The sequence below is a fragment of the Lupinus angustifolius genome, chromosome LG01 (genome assembly GCF_001865875.1).
Source record: "Lupinus angustifolius cultivar Tanjil chromosome LG01, LupAngTanjil_v1.0, whole genome shotgun sequence".
In the NCBI taxonomy this organism is placed as follows: domain Eukaryota; kingdom Viridiplantae; phylum Streptophyta; class Magnoliopsida; order Fabales; family Fabaceae; genus Lupinus; species Lupinus angustifolius.
Genome location: NC_032009.1, coordinates 34716838 through 34739297, shown reverse-complemented (window position 1 = coordinate 34739297; position 22460 = coordinate 34716838). Strand labels below are relative to the sequence as shown.

The following is a 22460-nucleotide window of genomic DNA, read 5'->3' as shown; positions in this document are numbered from 1 at the left end:
TTACCCTATTATTAATTTTTATGTAAACAATTTTTTATTGGAAGATTGTGGCCATGCTAAGGATATCACACATTATGTCTCGCAAGTACTATTACTTCTTTCCCTTCTCAGTTCATAAAGTACTACATTAATGTATTAATTGTCATCTTCATATAGCTGTGACAATGCTTCAAATGGGGAATTTTTTGGTACTACTAATATGTATCTTCTTACCCTTTGTGGTAAGGAATTAATTCCTTTCGAAATTTGTGACTGTCTCTCCCAACAATTGTTGTTCTCTGGAATCGAATCATTGACCTTTTGGTTTTATTGATTTTAATGTATTAATCATCATCTTCATATACTGTGACAAAGCTTCAAATCGGGAATTGTTTGGTCCTACCAATGTATCTTCTTACTCTTTGGGGTGATGAACTAATTTCTTTCGGAATTTTAGTTCTATAGAATCGAATCATTGACTTTTTGGTTTTATTGACTCTGGAATCGAATCATTGACTCTAACAACCTTACATTGTTAGACCAACATCTTATTGATTTTATTGACTTGTGTATAAAAGGGACAAAAATCTTCTATCTAAAAAAGATTATATCCATAATCAATAGCATTTCCCAAAATAATATAAAATATTAATTTATGTTTTTATAAAAAAACTAACTAAATAACATATTTTTGACGGATTTGGTATACCATTGGGGACACCATGACAAGAGGAGATGTTCATCCGTATAAAAGTATGAAACAATGAGTTAACAATACCATTAACTTGCTGAAAGTCTTGAATTCGGTGTACATTGTATATTTAGCATCCTTTTAAAAAGTAAGATGAAAATTAATACATATATTAAACTCTTAAATAAAAAATATTTGTAAGCAAAACACAGAATCATCTACAGAAATAGAGGTTTGGCAAAAAACTATTATAATATACATACCTTAGAATGAAGATAAATATTTTTGTATTTGTAATAGGAGAGTAAATAGTTCGAGTTTGTAAGAATTAACTCATAACATATATAAATTAAATCTTGTTGTCAATGTGAATTTTCTATAATTTTTATAAGCTTATAAAATTTTGAAATCTACATTCCTATTTATCTAAATTTTTATATAAAAACTAATTTCTTATATGCCCAAAGTCACCTATAAAAAGTATTTAAGTGAGTAAACTATTATAATATACATACTAAACATACATTATAAAACTGTACGGATATTGGTTGGGGTATGCATCTATTGTCTGCTGTCCCATTGTGTCACTCCATATCCTATGAACATGTGATTGATCAGAAAATAATATACTACTAGATCAATATTTTAAGATCCAATATGACCTTATACTATTAGACCAACGTTTTACGCTAGGTGTGCTGTATTTGCATTTAGAAGGGAATAATAATTCTATATTAGCAGAGTATCAGACTGGATAAGATCTCTTGGTGGGTCCCACACTAAACTTTGGTATTAAGTTATCTATTTATTACTTAGAAAATGTAATAATAATATTAAAAAAAGAAATCTTGTTCCCAAAGACATAAACACTCTATATAAGCTTCTCTTCGTTTCTAAAAGAGTTTATAGCGGCTAACCGGAACGCTTCATATTCCTCACACTTTTCCATAATCTGGTTAAAATCTCTGTGCTCTGTTTAGGGTTTCGTCTCTTTTGCCGTTAACTGCTTTCCTTTTCAATCGATCTGACAAATATGGACTCTACTTTAGTGATCAAGGTTCAATTATTGAATTTCCTTGTTTTCTTTTATTTTTTTGTTTAAGTATTCGTTCATGAATTAGTTTCCTTTACTTTTTTTTGTCTGTTATGAGTTGTGTTTTAGTGAAATTGGGAATTGGTTTGTCGAAATTAAGATTAATCGTTCATGGATCATGATGTTATTGGAAGATGATTTGGATTTTGTAGTGTATTAGTGATGAAATTGTTTTCAATTCGTGGCTTGTAGTGTTAGATTTCTGTTAAATTAGAATTGTTATGCATGCACCCCTTTCTAGTTTAATTGTTTGATGACGGAGCACGGAATTATAACTTTATGGCCCAACCAATCCATACAGTGCACTGTAGGGTTTAGATATGAATAATTTGGTTCTACCTAGAAAAAGTTTTAATTTTTCAGCATGGGTTTTATGAAAATCAATTTATTCTACACTTTTATGAACGGATGCATGAGTTGTAATTAGTTTTTGGGTGGTTTAGGAGTTCCTTACGTCTTTTAAACATATTTTGATGAGCTTTCTTACTTTTGTAGAAGTTGTTGTGCCTAGTAAAAGATTTTATGAGTAGCTTTGGTGAAGTTTACCGATTCTATGATCATACATGTTTACTTTTCTACTTTATCTTTTTATGGTAATTGTTGCTAAGCTATTACATCTAATTCCATCAGTTATTCTCAGCTCATTAATTTCACTAGTGGTTTTTGCCACATATTGCTGGTCTATATTTTGGTTCTCTTCATGAGTTGTTCTATAACCATGCAAGTCTTTCATTATTTCTTCACTTGCTTTTACAGGTCAAATACGGAGACACCCTCAGGCGCTTTAGTGCTCATGTCAATGAGAATAAACAACTGAGTCTTGATATGGTAGGGTTGAGGGCCAAGATATGTTCTCTTTTCAATTTTGCCGCTGATGCAAATTTAATTCTGAGATATGTTGATGAAGATGGCGACCTGGTGACCCTTGTGGATGATAATGATTTACATGATATGATGAGGCAGCAGCTCCCGTTCCTGAGAATTGATGTACATGTGAGCAATGACATTGGTGGAGGTAAATCTAATACTAGTTCCAGTGGAAATGCCACCCCATTAAGATCCCCTCGTGTCCCTGACCCATCTCTGAGTGGAAATGTTGCTATTGCTGATGTTTGGAAGTCTGTGCAAGAGCCATTAAACGATGCTCTTTCTAATTTGTGCTTGGTTTCAAAAGCTGTATCTTCTGCAAGTCCATTGCTTGCTAATCTTGCTGATACAATTTCCAAAGTGGGAAAACCTATTCTTAATTCTCATTTCCAGCCTAATGTTACAGCTGGTCCAAGCTCAAAAAATGGTGCTCCCGAAGAAAGTGGCACTTCTGAAGCTGATGGTCCAAAGCCTACATATATGAACCCCACTTTTTCTGATTTCATTTCCAAAACGGGAAAACCTCATTCGTATTCTCAGCACCAGCCTCCTGTTACCTCTGGCCCAACCTCAGAAAATCGTGTTCCCGGCGAACAAGCAAGAGGTCCACAGTTTGTGTATGGTGACTCAACGTCTGGAAGCCCTTTTCATGCTTTTGCTGATTTCATTTCAAAAGTGGGAAAACATGTTCCAAATTCTCATTACCAATGGCCTCATGTTGTGGCTGGTATTCCTGGAGAACATGTCACTCCTGAGCAAAGTGGTCCACAGTCTACATACGTGGGCTCAACTTCCAGTGGAACTCAACCCCTGGTGGCTGGAAATCCAGTTGGAGGTGAAATGGATAGAGTTGCTGTTGTTGATCTCAATATTCCTCCATCTATTCCCTATTCATCTCAGTCTGCAAATGTCAATGGTGATGGCAAAATGGGTAAAGTGCCTACCAATGATAGTTTTGCTCATAAGGGTAAAATTAGTGGAACTCATAAGGGTAAAATTAGCGGGACATCCTCAAGTTCCACTGCTCCTAACAACAGCTCAAGTTGGACTAGCTCTACTGCACCTTCTTTAGGAAACCTTCGTGCACATCCATTCAAAAGGAGCCATAGTCAGGTAATGGCACCAAGTGGCATGTTCCATAAGGGTGTCAGCTGTGATGGCTGTGGCATCTATCCAATAATTGGTCCTCGCTTCAAGTCCAATGTGTAAGTACCTAGTTTTATTCTGATATTAAGAAATGAATTTCAGGGTCTTTCCATGAATCTTACTGTTCTTTCTGCAGAAAAGAAAACTATGACCTCTGCAGCATCTGCTTCAACACAATGGGTAATGCGACTGATTATAGAAGAATTGATCGCCGTCATCCTGGATTCTTCCCGACATTACCACATACTTTGAAGCTTGCAAAGCCTAAGCTGGATAGTCGGTTCATTTTGGATGTCAATGTCATAGATGGAACAATGATGGCTCCATCTACTGCATTTACAAAGATCTGGCGGATCCGCAACAATGGCAATTTAGTGTGGCCCATGGGAACTCAACTTGTTTGGATTGGAGGAGATAATTTTAGTGACTCTCATTCAGTTTACTTAGAGGTTTGCCAGCCCAACTTAACTTGTTAGAATTGCAGATTAAATCTTTTATAAAAAGGTTGTAAAGCTTTTCTATAGGTTTTTTTTAATGTTTACATTAGTCGTTTGAGTGTTCTCTTTGGTTAAACATCACAGGTTCCAATGGAAGGTGTACCCGTGGAGAAGGAACTTGACATTGCAGTTGACTTCGTAGCTCCCCAGTTACCTGGTCGATACATTTCATACTGGAGGATGGCTGCTCCATCTGGACAAAAATTTGGGCAACGTGTTTGGGTCCTTATTCAGGTGAGGTGACAATCATACTAGGCATTATTTTTGTTTGTTATCAGTAATGGTTCAATAATACTATACTTGCATTGTAGGTTGATGCTTCTCTCAAAGACTCATTTTATGATAGCTCTCAAGGTCTGAACTTGAATATTCCCCTTGATGTCAGTGGCTCTAAACGGCCCCAGATTATAGATATCAATGTTCAACCCACCGAGGATGATGCTTTTCTTCAACCCCATATTCCCAATGCACCCACTGAACCTGTTAATGAAATTGTAGATGATCAACTGATGATGCAGAAGCTGGTAGATGATTTCATGCTGGTAAACGATTTGAATGAATCTCCTGTTGCTGTTGCTGCCTCGGCCCCTACAATTTCTGTTGCCGCATCAGCCCCTACAATTTCTGTTGCCTCGCCCCCTACAATTTCTGTTGCTGCCTCGGCCCCTACAACTTCTGTTGCTGCTACCTCACTCCCGACAACTTATGTTGCACCTTCATCTGTTTCTTATCCCATTATCGATTTGTCTGATACAAACCCAGTTGTTCTGTCTAACCAGCAATCTGCAGCTGTGAATGTGCCATCGTCATCTTTTGGGGTTGGTGGAAATAATTCTGTTGAAGAGACTCTCCTCAAAGAGCTTGAGGTGATGGGTTTTAAGCAGGTTGATTTGAACAAGGAGATCCTGAGAATGAATGAGTACAATCTGGAGCAGTCAGTAGATGATCTTTGTGGTGTTTCTGAGTGGGACCCTATCCTTCAAGAGTTGCATGAAATGGTAAGTGCTGTCTTCTGTTATTTTGAACTGTTCTGCTTGATGGTGCTTGTCATTTTATTTAATTACCATCATTTAATATATGAGAACGATATATGTACCGACAATGGTAGAGTTTTCGTACTGTTACTGTAACATCTACTATTGATGTTAATACAAATGAGTAGTGAATGATACACTAGGTATAAATAAATATTTACTACAATCTTAGTATATTTGTTCGTACATTGTTGGGATGGGATGCAGTTGTGATTAATGATGATGGGGTGTGAAATGTGAATGCAGGGATTCCACAACAGTGAGATGAATAAGAAGCTGCTGATGAAGAACAACGGAAGCATCAAACGTGTGGTTATGGATTTACTTAACGAGGAGCTGGCTTAGGATGCTTACCTTTCACCTGGCACTCTATATAATTATATGATTCCCTAATTCGATTATGCATTATGATGCCATTGTCTTGGCATTGAACAATTTGATGGATCTTATCTTTGGTTTATATTTATAAATGTATGATACTCTAGACTATGTAAGTATGTTGCTACGTGCAAGAGTTTATATATGCTCTATTTGCTTCTGTGCTTTATCGGTGGTGTCTCATTTTGTGTTCTTCTGTAAGTATGTTGGTATCTCTCGCTGCTAGAGTATTAATTATCCACTAAGTTTTCAGCATGAGAGCAATTTCTGAGAAAAAACAAAAATATTGAATGATATGGGGATATAGGTGTCTTGTTAGTTAACTCTTGGTTTATGACTTTTAAACTTTATATAGATGTTACTAGTTCTTCTTTGCATTAGCATCATCATGTTTTGAATTTTGATAAATATATGATATATGTGGAAGATTTGACAAGGAATTGCTCCATGATTATTATTATTAAATCCGGAGGGGCCCATTTTTTCCACAGACATGTTAAGCATGATTTCACCCAAAAATTATAATAGGATGAAAATGGTAGATATTTAATAATAAAATATTTTGATATCTAAGATTGCATCTAGTACAAAGTAGGAGTAGTTGGGGTCATGATCACCCCAAAGATTTTCATTGAATGTAATATGGAGTAAATTAACATAATTTATAAGAGAACATTATGGTATTGTTTGTTGTTTGATTCATGTTGTCGACCTTAATCAGTAGGTTAAAATGTTTGATTGTTGTTGTGTATATAAAGAGCGTAAGTGTTTTAACAGTTTTACAAGAGCAATCAAATTTTCACAAGCAAAATATGAGGTAATGCTTGTTTACTTTGCCTCTCCTAGAAGCAAGGGAAAATCTCATGCAAAATTTGGTTGGTCCATGAACTTGCAAAAGGTAGGATTTGCACTAAGGGCAACAGTTTTCTCTAATCTGTATTATCAATGTAGGAGTAGGTAATTTACAAAAGATAGCATTTGATAAAGGTGCCAGAACATGATGGGAATATATGAATTCTCTTCTATGGTTGATACAATTTATGAACAGAACAGAAACACAAAAAAATAAAACAAAAATCTATATCCATATTATTCTGTATGCACATCAAATGATGCCATATTGTCATCAGAAATCAGCATTAGGATCAAAATAAATGTGGGTACTCCTCATTCTATCAGTACCATAAAGTGATATTCTGTCATCATAAACATCAGCATATCCAAATGCATTTGTACCAGGAGGACATTCCAGTGCAGCTTCAAGAACTCTATGGTGTACTCCATGTGAATCGATGTAATATCCGCCTTTGTGATCATGTCCAGATATACACACCTTCACACAATTGAATCTGTGTATCAAATTCATCACTTCTTCATAATTCCACAAGAGTGCTTCCTTGGATGATGCTCCTGGATGTAGAGGTAGATGGCAACACACCACCACTTTCTGTTTCAGTTTTGTTGCATCCTGAAGAACACCATTGAACCATTCCATTTGTTCCTTCCCAATACCTCCATTGAACATCAGAAATCTTCTTTCGAGGCCAATCAAACCTGTCGGATTGTTCTTATCTTCGTTTGGATTCTTCTCTCTGAGGAATTTCAAGGCCTCCAATGTCCTTGGATGATCTTGAGGCCAACCAATAGCACTAATGTCATAGCCATCAAGAACTACAAATCTATAGTCTGACACCGGTGAAAAATCGTAGTAAGCATGGCCTTGAAGACTCTTAATCTTGAATAAGGGAAGTAACTCGCTGCGAGGAAGATTGTATAGGCAGTGATTGCCAATCAAATGATGCACAGGTCCATTGAACATCTCAAATTCATTCACTATTTTCTTTACAGTATTAAGAGATTGATCTTTTGGACAATACCCATCAACAATATCTCCAAAGTTTATCACAAACTTATGCTTCTGATGATTGTTCCATTCTTTCACTGCTCTTTGTAACACAAGAATACTGTGCCTATAATACCGCGGAACTCCGAGGAATGAACGACCGTCAAGAATGTCAGCATATTGAACATCAGAAATCAATCCAAAAGAAAAGAGAGGCTGTTTCCCATGTCCATTAACAGAACCCATGGTGTATCTCTAAACTTTCCACAAGCTCCTATTAGATATACATCATTTATAATGTCATCAATATAGGACTATTATTATTGTGCAACTGTGTAATATCAAATACAAAAAGGTGTTTTTCATGTGCAAATGAATTCTTGTATGAAATGATATTTTGATTAACAACTTTATTCATTTACAAACTACAAATCACATGTTCTATAATTGAAGATTTGTAAGTCCTATCACCTTTAGTAGGATTTCAAGTCACTTCATTTTCAAGATAACTATTTTAAATCTTATGATTAAAGGGTTTAAATCAAGGAATAACAGAAAACAGTAGTCTAAACAACTAAGCAAAGTGATATATCATCCACCACACAGAAAATCAGGGAATGACTATACACAAACAACCATAAATGATGATTTACTAAAATGCTCTGTCTTCAAATTATGTGTATGAGAAAGCACATGAGTCCAAATGAAACTGAAATAAATATAAATATAGTATCAGCAATCTTAAAACTAGGTACAGTAAAAAAACATGGCAAAAAAAGATGATATTCTCGTTATTCACTATCAATATATAGAAAAAGAAATGCAAAACATGTTCTAATCATGCTATAGTAGAAAATTGTCTCAGTAGAAATTAGAACCTCTCTTGTTCAATAAGTCTTTCCGATACAACTTCTCTTATTGCTATTTAACATAATTTGTAGGATAACTCTGTATTGCTAAGAAGTGTTTCGATATTGTGGGACTTTTATACCAAAGTTTAGTTTGCTAAAATTGCACTCTTCAATACTCAACTACCTACACCATGGAAAGCATTAGTGACCCCCTACTACCATTGTTTTTTATTCCAACAATCATTATTCAAAACATTGTCATACTTCACTATAAAAAGTATGTTCACAACGCACCTTATATTAATGTCAACCCATGCTTGTCATATCCTCGCATCCTATTATAAAATACATACATTGAAAAAAAATAACTATATGAAAATCAATAATATTGAGATATAATTGGGAGATCAATAAATTTTTAAATATAACATTACAGAATTAATATACAAAATACTATAACAAAACTCTCACTACAGTGATGAAAAGATGAAGAATAATAATAAAGAAGACCATGAAAACATATGGCCATAAATAAGGGGGTTATTAGGTGAGTTAGGGCAAGTGAAGCTTGGATTTAATCAGTGAAAATTAAGAGTGCTTAAGTTTTTCTTGTTTATTTAAAAAAGTCAAACTCAAACCCCAATTGAATTGTAAAAAAAATGAAGGTTTGAACTTAGGTCATATAAAATGTATTTTTGGAAATAAAACAATTTATAAAAGGCAATCATAATAAAATAAAAAAGTAATTTATTTATAATCCTTAACATATATATTGTTTTCACATATTTTATATGAGAATTGTTCACACTTATAAACACTTATAAAGTTGGTGACAAAATGAATAAATGGGAAAATTTTAGGATTTTTTTAAGATATGAAATTCAATATCAATGAGCTACAAAGTTGATAAAATAGGCGGCAATGTAGTTTGCTCTATCAACATTGGTAACAGAAACCAAATCTAATCCTCAACTAAAAGTCCACAAAAAGTAAGACATTATGCATATTTTGATCAACTCAAGGTGAAAAAAAGAGGTTATTCTCTCAGTAAAGTAAATTTGGGATAAAGTTGAGCCAAAAAATCATGATTTAAGATAAATTTATGAGGAAATGAAATCTCTTTCAATCTAGCTTAGCATTTAGAAATTGGTTAATGGGTAAATATATATGTACTTGACTAAACTTTATATCATAATCCATGCTAATATCAGACAACGACTCAGTTTTTTTAGTCTTTGTTTTGCAATTGTTTTACAACATGTGTTTATTAGTTTGTTAGTTAATTAGTTACACTATAAATGATGTTTTTCATAATAAAAAAGAAGAAGAGAAAGAAGAAGATCACAATTCTACACCTCCAAAGATATATTTACATCATTCTGATGATGATGGTTTCTATGATGTCGAAGCCATTCGCCGCAAGAGGATCCACAAAGAGAAACTCGGCAACCGCAAGCGCAAACATCACCATATGCTTCAACAACAAGATCAACAACAATAACAGCAAGATCAATTCAATAAGATCAACAATAACAACAAGATCAACAACAACAACAACAAGATCAACAACAACAACAAGATAAAAAAGATCAACAACAACAAGATCAACAACAACAACAACAATAACAAGATCAACAATAACAACAACAAGATCAAGTGATTGAGAAAATCCAATCACTTTAGGATCGAGATTCCGAGATTACATTGTTACAATATCAAATCGAATTATCAAGCTGGAGTCATTACCATTTATCCTTCAGCTTGAGGAGGTCTATTGAAGAACAAAGCTACCATATTTTACACATTTCGGTTGGTGGCTTCTATGCATCTCTTCCTACAATCTTCACTCATATCCTGGAAACTAAAGAAGCAAAACCCAGTTTTAAGATTATCTTCTCCAACAACTTACATTTCTACCTCCAGCAACTTATTCTTTGTTGAGGAAGGAGAAAATAGAATTTTGTATATTTATTCATGGTGTTAAAGTTCTAGAGGGGTACTCTTCCAACATTCAGAACCTCATATGAATGAAAGACCTCAAGTTAAAAGGTTTTAAGTCTCATGATTGTCATGTACTTATGGAGCATTTCTTCAAGGCAATTTGTAGCAAACCCTGAGAAATTACCTGCATTACAAAGACAAATTATTTTGACATTGTGTGAGCTCGAAATGTATTTCCCACCTTTTTTTACATAATGGTTCATCTAAGCATTCATCTTGTTCGAGAGACACAACTATGTGACCCTTCCTATATGAGATGGGTGTTCCCCTTTGAGCATTATATGAAGACATTAAAAGGGTATGTGAAGAACCAATAAAAGACCAGAGAAGATATATTGACTATAACAAGAACCGAATTGGAGCAAACACACTTATATGTTTTACATAATGCCAACACGGTTGAGCCATGTGTTGAAACACACAAGGAGATTCTAAGGAAGTCTTACCCATAAGAATGAAAATTGGATTTCCAAAGAGCATAATCGGTGTTTCATAAAGTGACTAAAAAATCACATTGATGAGGAGTTGAATATAAATGCACATTCGATTTCCGAAAGATTGAAATGGTTAGCTAATGGTCCAAAATCTGAAAGTGCAAAGTGTCAAGATAGCACTATTAGATTGCATATGTTTTGATGAAGACAAGGATTTAGTGAAAGCTTGAAGATAACTCAACAAATCAACATGACAAAGATTCAAGAGCTTCATGTCTGGACTAGAGTCATCATTAGTAGGCTTAGATATGTGTCTTAGTTATTGAGTCTAGGTTAGGTAAACCTAGATGCAAATCTCACAAGTCCAAAAAACAATCATATCATTTACATGAGACATGCCATCTAGATTATTATATGTTCATGCATTAATTATACATATTATTTGTGCATCTTAGACATAACACAATGGTAAAACATGTATAATTGATAAGCATAACATATAGATAGTTTACCATTTAATCTCTTAGCTGAAAAATATGCTAGTTTTCCTATATAAACTGTGTTTTTACACCATGCTACATACATTCATTCATTTTTAGAATTGCTAAGTTGCATATTTTTCATGCTCATTGTGTGTCATATAGGCAGAGAGAAATGTATGTGAGATAGTGAGAGATAATATCGTGCTTAGGGTTTAAAATGTCATCCAATTGCATGTGACTAAATGTGTTCATCATTCTATCTTTTCTTGCATGATTCTTGCATTTATTTTAGAGATTTCGTAGGGTAGAAATTATATGTTTCTGCATAATTCTGAACTCATACATATTCTTGTTAATTTGTGAGATTTGTATTGGTTTTTAGTTAGATTTTAATTGTAATATTTGAGCCATATTGTGCTTTACAATACTCTATTTTTGTGTTGTTTTTATGATCAGGAAAGTCGTCTCTTAGTGTCTTACCACCAAAGAGATTCAATGAGTCTTCACCAAGGCTTAGAGGTCTTGAGTTTAGAACATATTCTTGGCTGGGGCTAGATCGTAAGAAAAGTTTTCTTAGGCGATTAGAGTAGTCAAACCAAGGTAGAGGTTCTGGGAATTCAAGAATGGAGCCTCTAAGGTCTAGTATTGGAAATGTGCATGTAATATACATTCGTTTCAATATTAGTGAAGAAAATCTCCCGAGATCAGAAGGGGAGGCCTGGATGTAGTTTGCAAGTGAACCCACAAACGAACCATGATAAAATTCCTTGTTGCAGGCTTTTTCTATCACTTGTCTCTTTACTTTTCAAGTTGTTTAATTGCCTATTTTAGCTGATATTTTGAATACTGTAATTCTGCCGTATAGAGACTAATTCTGTTCAAATATATCTGTTGTATCGTTTCTATAATACCGGTGAGTGGCTATGCAAACAAGTCATTCAACAACTTGATGTTTTGTGCAATTTAATCGATTAAGTCAATGTTTTAATCGATTAACTGTTCGTTTTCCAGAATAGGACTTTGGTGCAAAAAGTAGTATTTGGGAACCGCGACACCTATTCAATCCCCCTTCTAGGTATGTTCTATCCATTGATACCTAACATTATCCTACACTTGTTACCTAATTAACGGGTTCACATTTTATACGAAAAACAAGATGATTAAAGTAAAATGCAAAATTGTGGTGTGACTCTTGTTGCTCGAATTTTACACATGTCAAGTGCGAAATATAGAAAACCAATATATGCGAACATGCCATACTTTGGGGTGATTGAACGAATATGGGAATTGAATTACACAATGTTTCGGATGCCAGTTTTTTACAACAATGACTTCCGAGTTGATGAGTTAGGGTTCATGCAGGTGAATCTTAATAGGTCAGGATATAAAGATGAACCATTTATTCTAGCATCACAAGCTCAACAAGTATTCTATGTTAGTGACCCAACTGATATGAAATGGTCCATTGTTCTTTTAACAAACAAAATAATCGTCAATAATATTGATGACCAAGAATATGAAGATATTGTATTGATGTTAATAAAACAAACTTTTGGCTTGTATTAATGTGTCTATGTTGTTCAGAATGTATAAATGTCTGTGTTGTTGAGAATGTCTGTTCTGCTAATAAATGTATATGCAGTATAAATTTATACAAATCAACAGCGAATTCTAGGGGAAGCCCTAACATGACTGTTATAAAGGATAACTACAACATCGCTTTTTATAGAAAGCGTTGTTGTACATTATTAATACAACATCGCTATGCATGTGATGCGTTGTTGTATTAAGGTGTTGTTTGAGAAAATTATGAATAATACAACATTGTTTTTCTGTTTTGCGCTGTTAAATATATGAACTTCAACAACGCAACAACAAATGCGGTTAATAAGATCTATAAAATGTGTTGTTTATGTAAGACCTATATGACATCGCTTTGTGGACGATGTGTTGTTATATTGATGCAGTATATGACAGCGCTTTTTGTGTATTGCGTTGTGATATATAATCAATACAACAGTGTTTGTGAAGCGTTGTTAATGATGACCATATACTACTGCGGTCAAACAGAAAGCGTCCAAAAGCGCTGTTATACATATAAAATAAGCACTGTTGAATGACAACTCTGGCGTAGTGACATAAACGTTGTTGAATGGACGTTGTTAAATATCAATTCTGGCATATTGATTGTGATAATCAATCAGCCATTTTCCCGAATGTTATTCCATGAAAATGAAAGTATCAAACAAAAATCAAAATAGGATTTTGGATCAAAATTTATAGTTTACACGGACGATAATTAAAAGATTTCAACTCAATAAAATATATTTATTTGTCATCTGTTATAGATATTATGTGAATGCCCTCACTGGCGTATCACCTACATGGGAACGCTTGCCTTACACTCTATTCATCATGTCATTACTAAAGGGATTTTACTTCACAGCAAATACTTAAACTAAAATAATCAACTTTGCAGGATCTATGACATGATGGACCTAGTTCCAAAAACCTAAGAACAAAGAGACATATTTAAGTATTTTCTAGTAATTGAGGACTAACATTTTTTCCAGTAATACAATAAATAAATAAATATATATATATATATATTATTAAACATGATAATTAATTTTGCATTAGTATTTTATATAAATTAAATCTTATGAACAAATTTATACTCACCGAGTTCAAATAAATTAATATAATCTTCATTATTTATTTTAGTAAAACTTTAAGTTTAGGTGAGTTGACTTCTGAGAGCTCATAAGAGCCAAAACAAGTAGTATAATAGATTTATGAAGGCTTAAATTGGTACTTATAGATTTGTCAATTAGCAGTGATATTCAAACTCTATCTTATGGATTATGAGATCACTATTTATCAATTCGATCAACCTTCGTTAGCCTTATTTTACTATTTTAAAATAGATATATAACATTATTGTTAGCAGTAAAAACCTTAGGTTAATTTAAGGATTGTCATAAATTAAGATGATAATCACACAAAAGTAGGTTGGACATGACACTGCTGGCATATATTAGATAGGACACAAAATAACGTTTAGGGATTAAGTCGAAGACAAAAAAATGTGTTTCAGATAGATAAGACTTGTAAAAGTTGGGGTCTATCCTACCCTAGAGTTTATTAATTCCATAGGGTTGTTACACCTGTATAGACCCATGTCAAATTTTCCAAAATAAGAACACTACATTGATTTTACTTTGATGGTGACAAATACTTTTTTGACGGAGAGTGTTGTTATTTTTTCTAATATCATATTTTTTCCTTATTTTTTTATTTGTTTATATACACATAACACATTTCAACTTTTCCCAACACCATTACAAAAAGGAGGAAAGAAAGGAAGAGGTAAGAAAAGTGGTGAAAAACCATTTGATTCAACACCATAAAAAGGAAAGAAAGGAAAAATATAATAGGATTCCACAAAAAAAAAATTTCCTTCTCAACTTGTAAAAATGAGAGAAAATCATCAAAAATTAAATTTGCATTTTCAACATGAATGAATTGAAAGAACCATAATCTATGTGAAAATATATACAATATAGTGAACTTCTTTATTTATATTCATTTTTGTGTGAAATTAGTTAACTTAATTTTATATTCGTTACTTCTAAACTCACAAATAAATAGTAATTGTGTTGTCAATAAAAATGGATTGAAAAGAAATAATTTCTTAAAATTACCAACAAAATGACAAATGATAAATAAAATAGAAAGACAAAATGCAAATGTGTAGAAGTGTGATTATTAGAAATATAAAAGTGATAGTAAAAGATGAGTTATTCTTTATTTAGATACATTAGTGAGAAGAAATATAAGATGTCAATGATTTTTATAAACAAATTGTTATATTAAACTTAGTTTATATGTTACTTGAAAATATTAATCAATATTATAAAAAAGTAAATTATTTAGTTATGTAACTCACAACATTAAAAAATTATGTTTAAAAATTAGATGGACTATATAATTATGTATTGTCATTTTAAATAATTATTCAGTTATAATGTATTATTTCATTTTAAATACACTATATTTAAACATGTATTTTTTTCCTCTCACTTTTCTTCAATTTTTCATTCATACCAAACATTAAAATTATAATTTCATTCAACTCATTTTCGTTCTACTTTTTTCCTTCCATTTTCATTCCTTAATCAAACATAGTGTAAATGATGACTCCTTTTATATATACACAAGAGAGATTATTCTTTAAAAATGACCAAACATATATACATGTTTAGTTTGAATTCATTTTTACTTTACATAAAGTACATGGCAATACCTTGCAAAAAAATAATATATACATTACAAACTACAGTGTAATTGCTAGTATCATCTAGCTTATTGGATCACAAAAAAGCAAAGATAACTTACAACAACAACAATAACACATATAGAAATAGATTAAAGGGAGAAAGCTATTGGTTTAAGATGAAGTGGTTCTTTCTTTGAGGTAATGAGTCCAAATATCTCACCCATATCTATATCATCTATAGATTTATAAGTTTCAGGTAACTTCCAATCAAACCAATAAAGAAAGCTAGCAAGAACATATTCAACTGAAGTATTTCCAAATATCATTCCAGGGCATCCCCTTCTTCCAAAGCCAAATGGAATAAACTGAAAGTGTTGACCTTTAAAGTCAACATCATTGTTTTCAAATCTCTCAGGTATAAATTCTTTAGGGCTTTTCCAAAGTTTAGGGTCATTGTGAATTGCCCATGCATTAATATATACCATTGTTTTTGCTGGAATATCATATCCATTCAATTTCAAACTAGATATTGTTTCTCTTGGAGCAAGAAGAGTAGCAGGTGGATGTAACCTTAGACTCTCTTTGATTACACACTTCAGGTAGAGCATTTGGTCAACATCACTTTCTTCTACTTTTGATTTTTCCCCTATAACTCTTCTCACCTCTTCCTGTGATTTCTTCATTACGATTGGATTTTTCATAAGCTCTACAAAAGTCCATTCTAACACTGTTGCAGTTGTGTCAGTTCCCGCCACAAACATGTCCTGAAATAATAGAAAATGAAAGGAAAAAATATATTTCTTTCTATTATGCATTATTATTTAACCATTGGTATCTGATCAAATGGCCACAATTATCACAAGCGTTTAATATGTATATACTGATAGTGTTTTTTACATTGTCAGCAAATCTCCATCATTCATATGTTAACTATCATTGACTTTTAAACAAAAGTATTATAAATCAGTAATGGATGATGGGCTGACAGTGTAAAAAACTTTACATTATGTCACTGCACAGATTTTAAACTCTTATCACGATAGTAATGACTATAATAACAATAAGTTATGAAGCAAGATTCATTATTCATATCTGATATGGAAGTTCTCATATACTTTATCAATATGTATTTATGTAGTGTATTGAAATTATTTTTTTGAAAAATAAATAATTTATAAATCTGATATTTTTCGAATACTCTGCTGTACTCTTTAAATGTTTACTACTATACAATAACATTTTAAGATGGAGAAAATTATATACAATCAATTAAGTATAAGAGAGAAATATAGTAGTGAGAGAGAAAATACAAATCATGTGTATTCCATTCTGAGAGCTTTTCATGTTCATTGCAACTATAGCAAAGCTCCTGCTATTGCAGAGGTCAATTGGGCGTTGCCTTTGAGGGGTTGGGTGAAAATAAACACTGATGGTGCGGCTAATGGATTCCCGGCCATTCAGGGGTGGTGCAATTTTCAGGGATGGCAAGGGAGAGTGTTTGGGTTGCTTTGCCTCTTACTTTGACATTCAGGATTCTCTTTATGCAGAAGTGCTTACTGCCATTGTGGCTGTCCAATTTGCTCATTCCAAAGGTTGGTTACTAATCTGGTTGGAATGTGACTCAACCTCGGTGGTGGAAATTTTCAGGGGTAGTAAGCCGGTTCCTTGAAAGCTAAGCAACCTTATGAACAAGTGAAAAAGGCTATGTTGGATATGCAAGTGAAAGTGTCCCATATTTTTAGGAAGGTAATGCCTGCGCAGATAGATTGGCAAACTTCGGAGTAAATCATAGAATGGACTACTGGTGGAATTCACTTCCTTCCTTCTTGTTACATGATTTTCATAGAAAGTTGTTACTCCTCCCTAACTATAGGTTTAGGGACTTGTAATGGTTTTTGGCTTCTTTAATATATTTGTGGGTGTAGTTTCACCCTTGCTTTAAAAAAAAATACATATTTTATATGTGTATCTCAAACATATTGTATCATGTATTTTCAAGAATATGTGTATTAACCTATCGAATACGTATTATATCTAATACTGGTATCGACATCCATGCTTGATAGGCCACAAGCACAAGTACAACAACCAACATGGCTACAATCTAAAACAAAGGATATGACATAAAAGAAAAAGTTGTTCAAAGAGAAGAGAATGATACCAGTAGAAGTGGTTTGAGGTCATTGTTGGTGAGTTCAAAGTCAAGCTTGCCATCACCTTGAAGTTGGAGGAGGATATCCACAAAGTCTTTCATTCTAGAGTAGTTGTTCCCTTCCTTCTCTACTTTCTTATGCTCTTCAATTACCTCATCCAATAAAGTATCCATTTGTCTAAAAGTGTCTTTATATTCCTCAATTTTACCTGTGAGAACATCAACCCAACCCAACCATGGGAAATAATCTCTAACTGTGAAAGCAGTTAGTTGAATCATCACCTTTCTTGCAAGCTCTTTGACCTTGTTGTTACCATCATCAATATCACTTGCACTGAACTTGCGTCCAAGAGCACATTTGCAAACAATATTGTTTGATATAGACATAAACATATCACTTATATTCACCGAACATGCATCACTCAAACTTGCTTCACGTAGTTTTTTAATCCACTCTTCAACTTCTTCTTCTCTTATATGAGAAAATGATTGCACCCTTTTAGAGCTAAGAAGTTTAAGGACTAATATTTTTCTTTTGTTTCTCCAATTTTCTCCATAAAGTCCAAAACCAACATCATTACATCCATACAATAAGATTTTTGGAGCTGTAAATTGGGGTCTGTTTGAAAAATTTAGGTCATGGTTTTTCATAATTTCCATGGCTACATCACCAGATGAAACCACTAGAGTTGGAGTTTGCATCTGCCCAAGTTGCAAAAACATCATATCACCATAGTTGTGTGAGAGTTTTTGAAGAGATCGGTGTGGCAGTGAGCCTAGAAGATGAAGATGGCCAATGATTGGTAGTTTTAATGGTGAGGGAGGTAGATTGAGTTTGGTTTTGATTTTGGATTTGGTTCTTCTTGAGAACTTAAACACAAATAGAAAGCTTATTATGAAGAAAAGAGATAGGTAAAAGGTAGAAAAAAACTCTCCCTTTATTTGCTCATATGTACAGTGATTGAGAGCCATTCTTTTCGTTCTGTTAGGTCAGAGTCCATCCAACATATATAGGCATATCATCAAGAAATCATCATTTATTATTCTTATTTAAGAATTAATGATGATTGAAAATGAAATGATTAGAAGATGTACCAATAATGTAAAAACTCTTACATTATTAGTACATATATTTTTCTCTTGTAATATATATATATTGTTGGTATAAAGATTTATGTACAACTAGTATTCACTCACCACTCATTCGTATTTTTTATATAATTAATAATAATTAAAAAAGATGAATAATGAATTCAAAATATATAAAAATATTACAGTAATAATTGCATATATTTTTTTATCTTAATAATAACTTGAGACATGCGTAATAGAAAGTAGTAAATAAAATAAAGGAGGGATTATTTTTATTTTGTTTAAGAATAATAAAAGTAATTACATTAAAAAATAAAAATATAAAATAACTTGTCAGTATTCTTAAATTGCTTTATTCATCAAAATTAGTCTTGAAATATTATTTGCACAATTAATTTATAAATGTGTATCTACCTTATTAGCAAAATAAAAAAGGACCCCAATGATAAAAAGATCATTACTAATTGATAAAATTCATTTTCTAGACATTCATGTAGGAGCGACACCTAGCATAACATACAACTTTATCAGTATATCAGATTGCAATCTGGTTGAAGGAATCAGTACCATATATGTTTTCCCCATAAAAATTAGGAACAAAATATAAGAGATATTATATTGTTATTCTTGTACCTAAAAAAATATATTGTCATCCTCACATTCATCTTTTGTATTTAGTTATTATTGTACTTTTAAATATAAGTAATGAATGATATCTTAATTGTGTATAAATTTTTATATTGATAATATATTATACAATATAAATATATGTCACCTATATAACCATCAAGATATATTTTTATTAAATATCTATCCAATATATTGTTTATAAGCTTTTTACATTTTAACATCAGCCTTGATTCCAAACCTCTCACCTCTAGAATTCAAAATAAAGAAATTAGAGTGGTATCAAGTGAAAATGTGAAATGCCATGCGATAACTTTTTATTTTGAGACTAAGAAACGGTTGGTTGTTTAAGGAATTTAAAAAAGAAAAGCTTAAAAAATTAGAAGGTGTTTGCATAGATAGTAATGCTGCCTCAAATGAAGATTTGCTATCCTTCCTATGTTCTTAATAGTGTCTTAGACCAATAAAAAATTATCATTTAATTAAAAAAAAGAAAAGAGGAACGTGTGCTTTATCACGAGGCTCCGTAATTGATGCTTATAAACGTCTAATAATTTTTTATTCACTTAGACGTGTTTGCACCTTGCAAATTAGGAAGTCAAGTCTAATCCAAACTTCTATAATTAGAATATGTTGCAATTATTGTTGCCTCTCTTGATTATAGAATAATATCTTGTTTTCTTGTGAAAGAAGAGTTGACTTGTTAATTTATAACAATTTTAGAAACTAATTTGACCGACCAAAAACATCATTTTAACAGTTCCTTTTATATACTTTATTTTTTGGCAGATGCAGATTTTTTCATTTTATATACTTTAAAGATTATAGTGTTTTTTTCTCAAAAAATAATAGCGTTCACTTTCACGAATTAATAGATGTATAAATATGAAAGACAACTTAACATTTCTTAATAAAAAAGTTGACAAAGCCATTTATATTTTTTAATCTTAATAAAGTATCCTATTGCTTGATAGATAAAAGAGACTAATCTATGGTGATATCGATATATGGTCATACTCAAGAAAAACCTCTCTCAAATATATTATTACATACCTATGATCAATTTATGAAGTAAATTCCTAAACCACTTGTTTAAAGAATCTAGCTGTCTTTCACTTACCACAGCACAGTGGTAAAATACATGTATGCTGTTAGAGTAATGGTGTACAGTTGTAAAACAGAAAGGCAGGGATATAAAATAAAATAAAACTAAATAAAAGAATTGAAAAAGAAAACAAATAAACTTGTATGTATTATACAGGGTGAGCATGGGTCGGATTGGGACGGGTTAAGGCTTGTCTTTATCCGTCAACCCTAAATATTGGTCGAGTCACTTTTTTGAATCCGGACCTGACCCTAGACCCGAAGTTAATTCGGCTCTAAATAACGGTAAAGATTTCTAAATATTATTTATTATTATGAATACGTAATTTGATATATAAAATGATATATGTATATATATTATTAATCATATATTATGGAAAAATTAAAGAATAAAATACTTTCGATCAAAAATGTATCATCACTCTATTCACATTTGAGTATAAACACATACAAACATGATAAGCGAGTGACCCTGGGATGGGACGGGCTGAATCATGTTTAATCCCTACCCGACCCTAAATATTAACTGAGTCTATTTTTGGAACTCAAATTCGGTCCTAGTCCCGATCAAATCTGATCCTATTTGGACCCGATCATGATCAGGCTGTACCAGATGAACAGGTTGGGCATGATCCTACTCACCCCTAATATTATATGAAGCTGAATGAAACATATTGCAAGTAATTTTTTAAAACATTAAATTTTACACTAAACATGTATACAGTTTTGGTTCCAGTTTTAGAAACCAAACTAAAGCAAAGCCAATTATGTGCAAACAAAAAATGAAGATTATTTCAGTTTTAGAACTAATTAACCTTGCAATCAATATATATACTACACTTTTTTATACTTTCTAATTATTAATATTGTTATTACTTATTAGTTAATATTTTCTTATTATTAAAATTGTTTTGGCGTGTTAGTGATAGTTTTGTTGTTGTATTTTAGTTTTGATGTATTTTATTTTTAGAATCAATGGATATCATTAATTTTCAATTATATTTTTGTGTTTATCACACCTGATATTGAAAAACAAAGTTATCATGATACATTTTACACATTTAATAAATATTAAATTGTTTTATAATATGCATTTATTAGTTTGTTAGCTAGCTAGTTAGATAAGTTTATTACCTATTCATGTACTTTAAATAAGGTTTTTCATGCCTTGATAAAATAATGAGAAATCATTATAATATTCATTTTACGCTTTCACCGCCGTGTATTCTCTACAATATTATTATCATCTTTCTCTGTCAAGATTCAACAATAAACAATAATCAACAATTCAATATGAAGAAAGGAAGTTTGTGAAGAGAGAAGATATTTCTGGAAGAAAGACAAGAAGGAGCAACCAAGTTACTCTTCTATTGCTTCATGACAAATGACACATTCTTGTTCAGCAGTAGCATTATTATTGACAGTTCTACCTCTTGATGTTGCAGTTTCAGAATATGCCACACGCTATGGATGGTAGAGCTTGACGTGGTCATGTGAGGACATCTAATAAATGGCAATCCCTTCTCAATCAAACAATTCTATGTAGAAGTGTCGCTGTAGCATCACACCTCTGTTTTAGAGAGGTAGATTCAAGAAGATCCAATAGCAATTCTAATCCATTATTGTAAATGAAAATGGACTTTCAATTATTATCATAACACAGACGAGCAAGGGCAAGAGCTATATGTATTTGGATGCTCTTCTCTGCAAATTGCATAGACAACAACAACAAGATTAGCAAAATCAACAACAATAACAACAACAAGATCAATAACAACAACAATCATACACACTCTGATCATCACACTATGAATCTTGTCCAAAGAACAAGAAGATATGCATTTTCTTGGGTTCTTTTGCATACTCAAAGAATCATCCAACAATATAAAATCATAGAAAAACCATGAGAA

The 22460-nt window shown here is 32.3% G+C and overlaps 3 protein-coding genes across 4 annotated transcripts; 1 reads left to right on the top strand and 2 right to left on the bottom strand.

The window, feature by feature from the left end:
- LOC109362454 (protein NBR1 homolog) lies at positions 1526 to 5854 on the top strand. Of its 2 annotated transcripts, none has more exons than XM_019608269.1 (6): positions 1526 to 1727; positions 2520 to 3835; positions 3913 to 4225; positions 4358 to 4507; positions 4585 to 5275; positions 5554 to 5665. In XM_019608269.1, exons 1-6 carry the CDS (start codon positions 1704 to 1706, stop codon positions 5568 to 5570), a joined length of 2511 nt encoding a protein of 836 aa, XP_019463814.1. In that variant the 5' UTR covers positions 1526 to 1703; the 3' UTR covers positions 5571 to 5665. The 2 variants fall into 2 exon arrangements, with proteins under 2 accessions (XP_019463814.1, XP_019463805.1); XM_019608260.1 differs by having other exon boundaries at positions 1529 to 1727; positions 4585 to 5271; positions 5554 to 5854.
- On the bottom strand, positions 6523 to 8110 carry LOC109362447 (manganese-dependent ADP-ribose/CDP-alcohol diphosphatase-like). The gene has a single exon (XM_019608249.1). It carries the CDS (start codon positions 7772 to 7774, stop codon positions 6812 to 6814), a length of 963 nt encoding a protein of 320 aa, XP_019463794.1. The 5' UTR covers positions 7775 to 8110; the 3' UTR covers positions 6523 to 6811.
- On the bottom strand, positions 15537 to 18721 carry LOC109362432 (cytochrome P450 71A1-like). The gene is made up of 2 exons (XM_019608226.1): positions 17737 to 18721; positions 15537 to 16339 (listed from the first exon to the last, which is right to left on the bottom strand). Exons 1-2 carry the CDS (start codon positions 18697 to 18699, stop codon positions 15725 to 15727), a joined length of 1578 nt encoding a protein of 525 aa, XP_019463771.1. The 5' UTR covers positions 18700 to 18721; the 3' UTR covers positions 15537 to 15724.

What these genes read in the sequence shown, in the direction of transcription:
- LOC109362454 (XM_019608260.1), top strand. Translation starts at nt 1,704, where the DNA reads ATGGACTCTACTTTAGTGATCAAG. An exon ending in CTCATTCAGTTTACTTAGAG is followed by an intron (nt 4,226 to 4,357) that starts GTTTGCCAGCCC and finishes TAAACATCACAG; the next exon opens with GTTCCAATGGAAGGTGTACC. An exon ending in GTGTTTGGGTCCTTATTCAG is followed by an intron (nt 4,508 to 4,584) that starts GTGAGGTGACAA and finishes CTTGCATTGTAG; the next exon opens with GTTGATGCTTCTCTCAAAGA.
- LOC109362447 (XM_019608249.1), bottom strand. Translation starts at nt 7,774, where the DNA reads ATGGGTTCTGTTAATGGACATGGGAAACAGCCTCTCTTTTCTTTTGGA.
- LOC109362432 (XM_019608226.1), bottom strand. Translation starts at nt 18,699, where the DNA reads ATGGCTCTCAATCACTGTACATATGAGCAAATAAAGGGAGAGTTTTTT. An exon ending in ACCTCAAACCACTTCTACTG is followed by an intron (nt 16,340 to 17,736) that starts GTATCATTCTCT and finishes CTATTATTTCAG; the next exon opens with GACATGTTTGTGGCGGGAAC.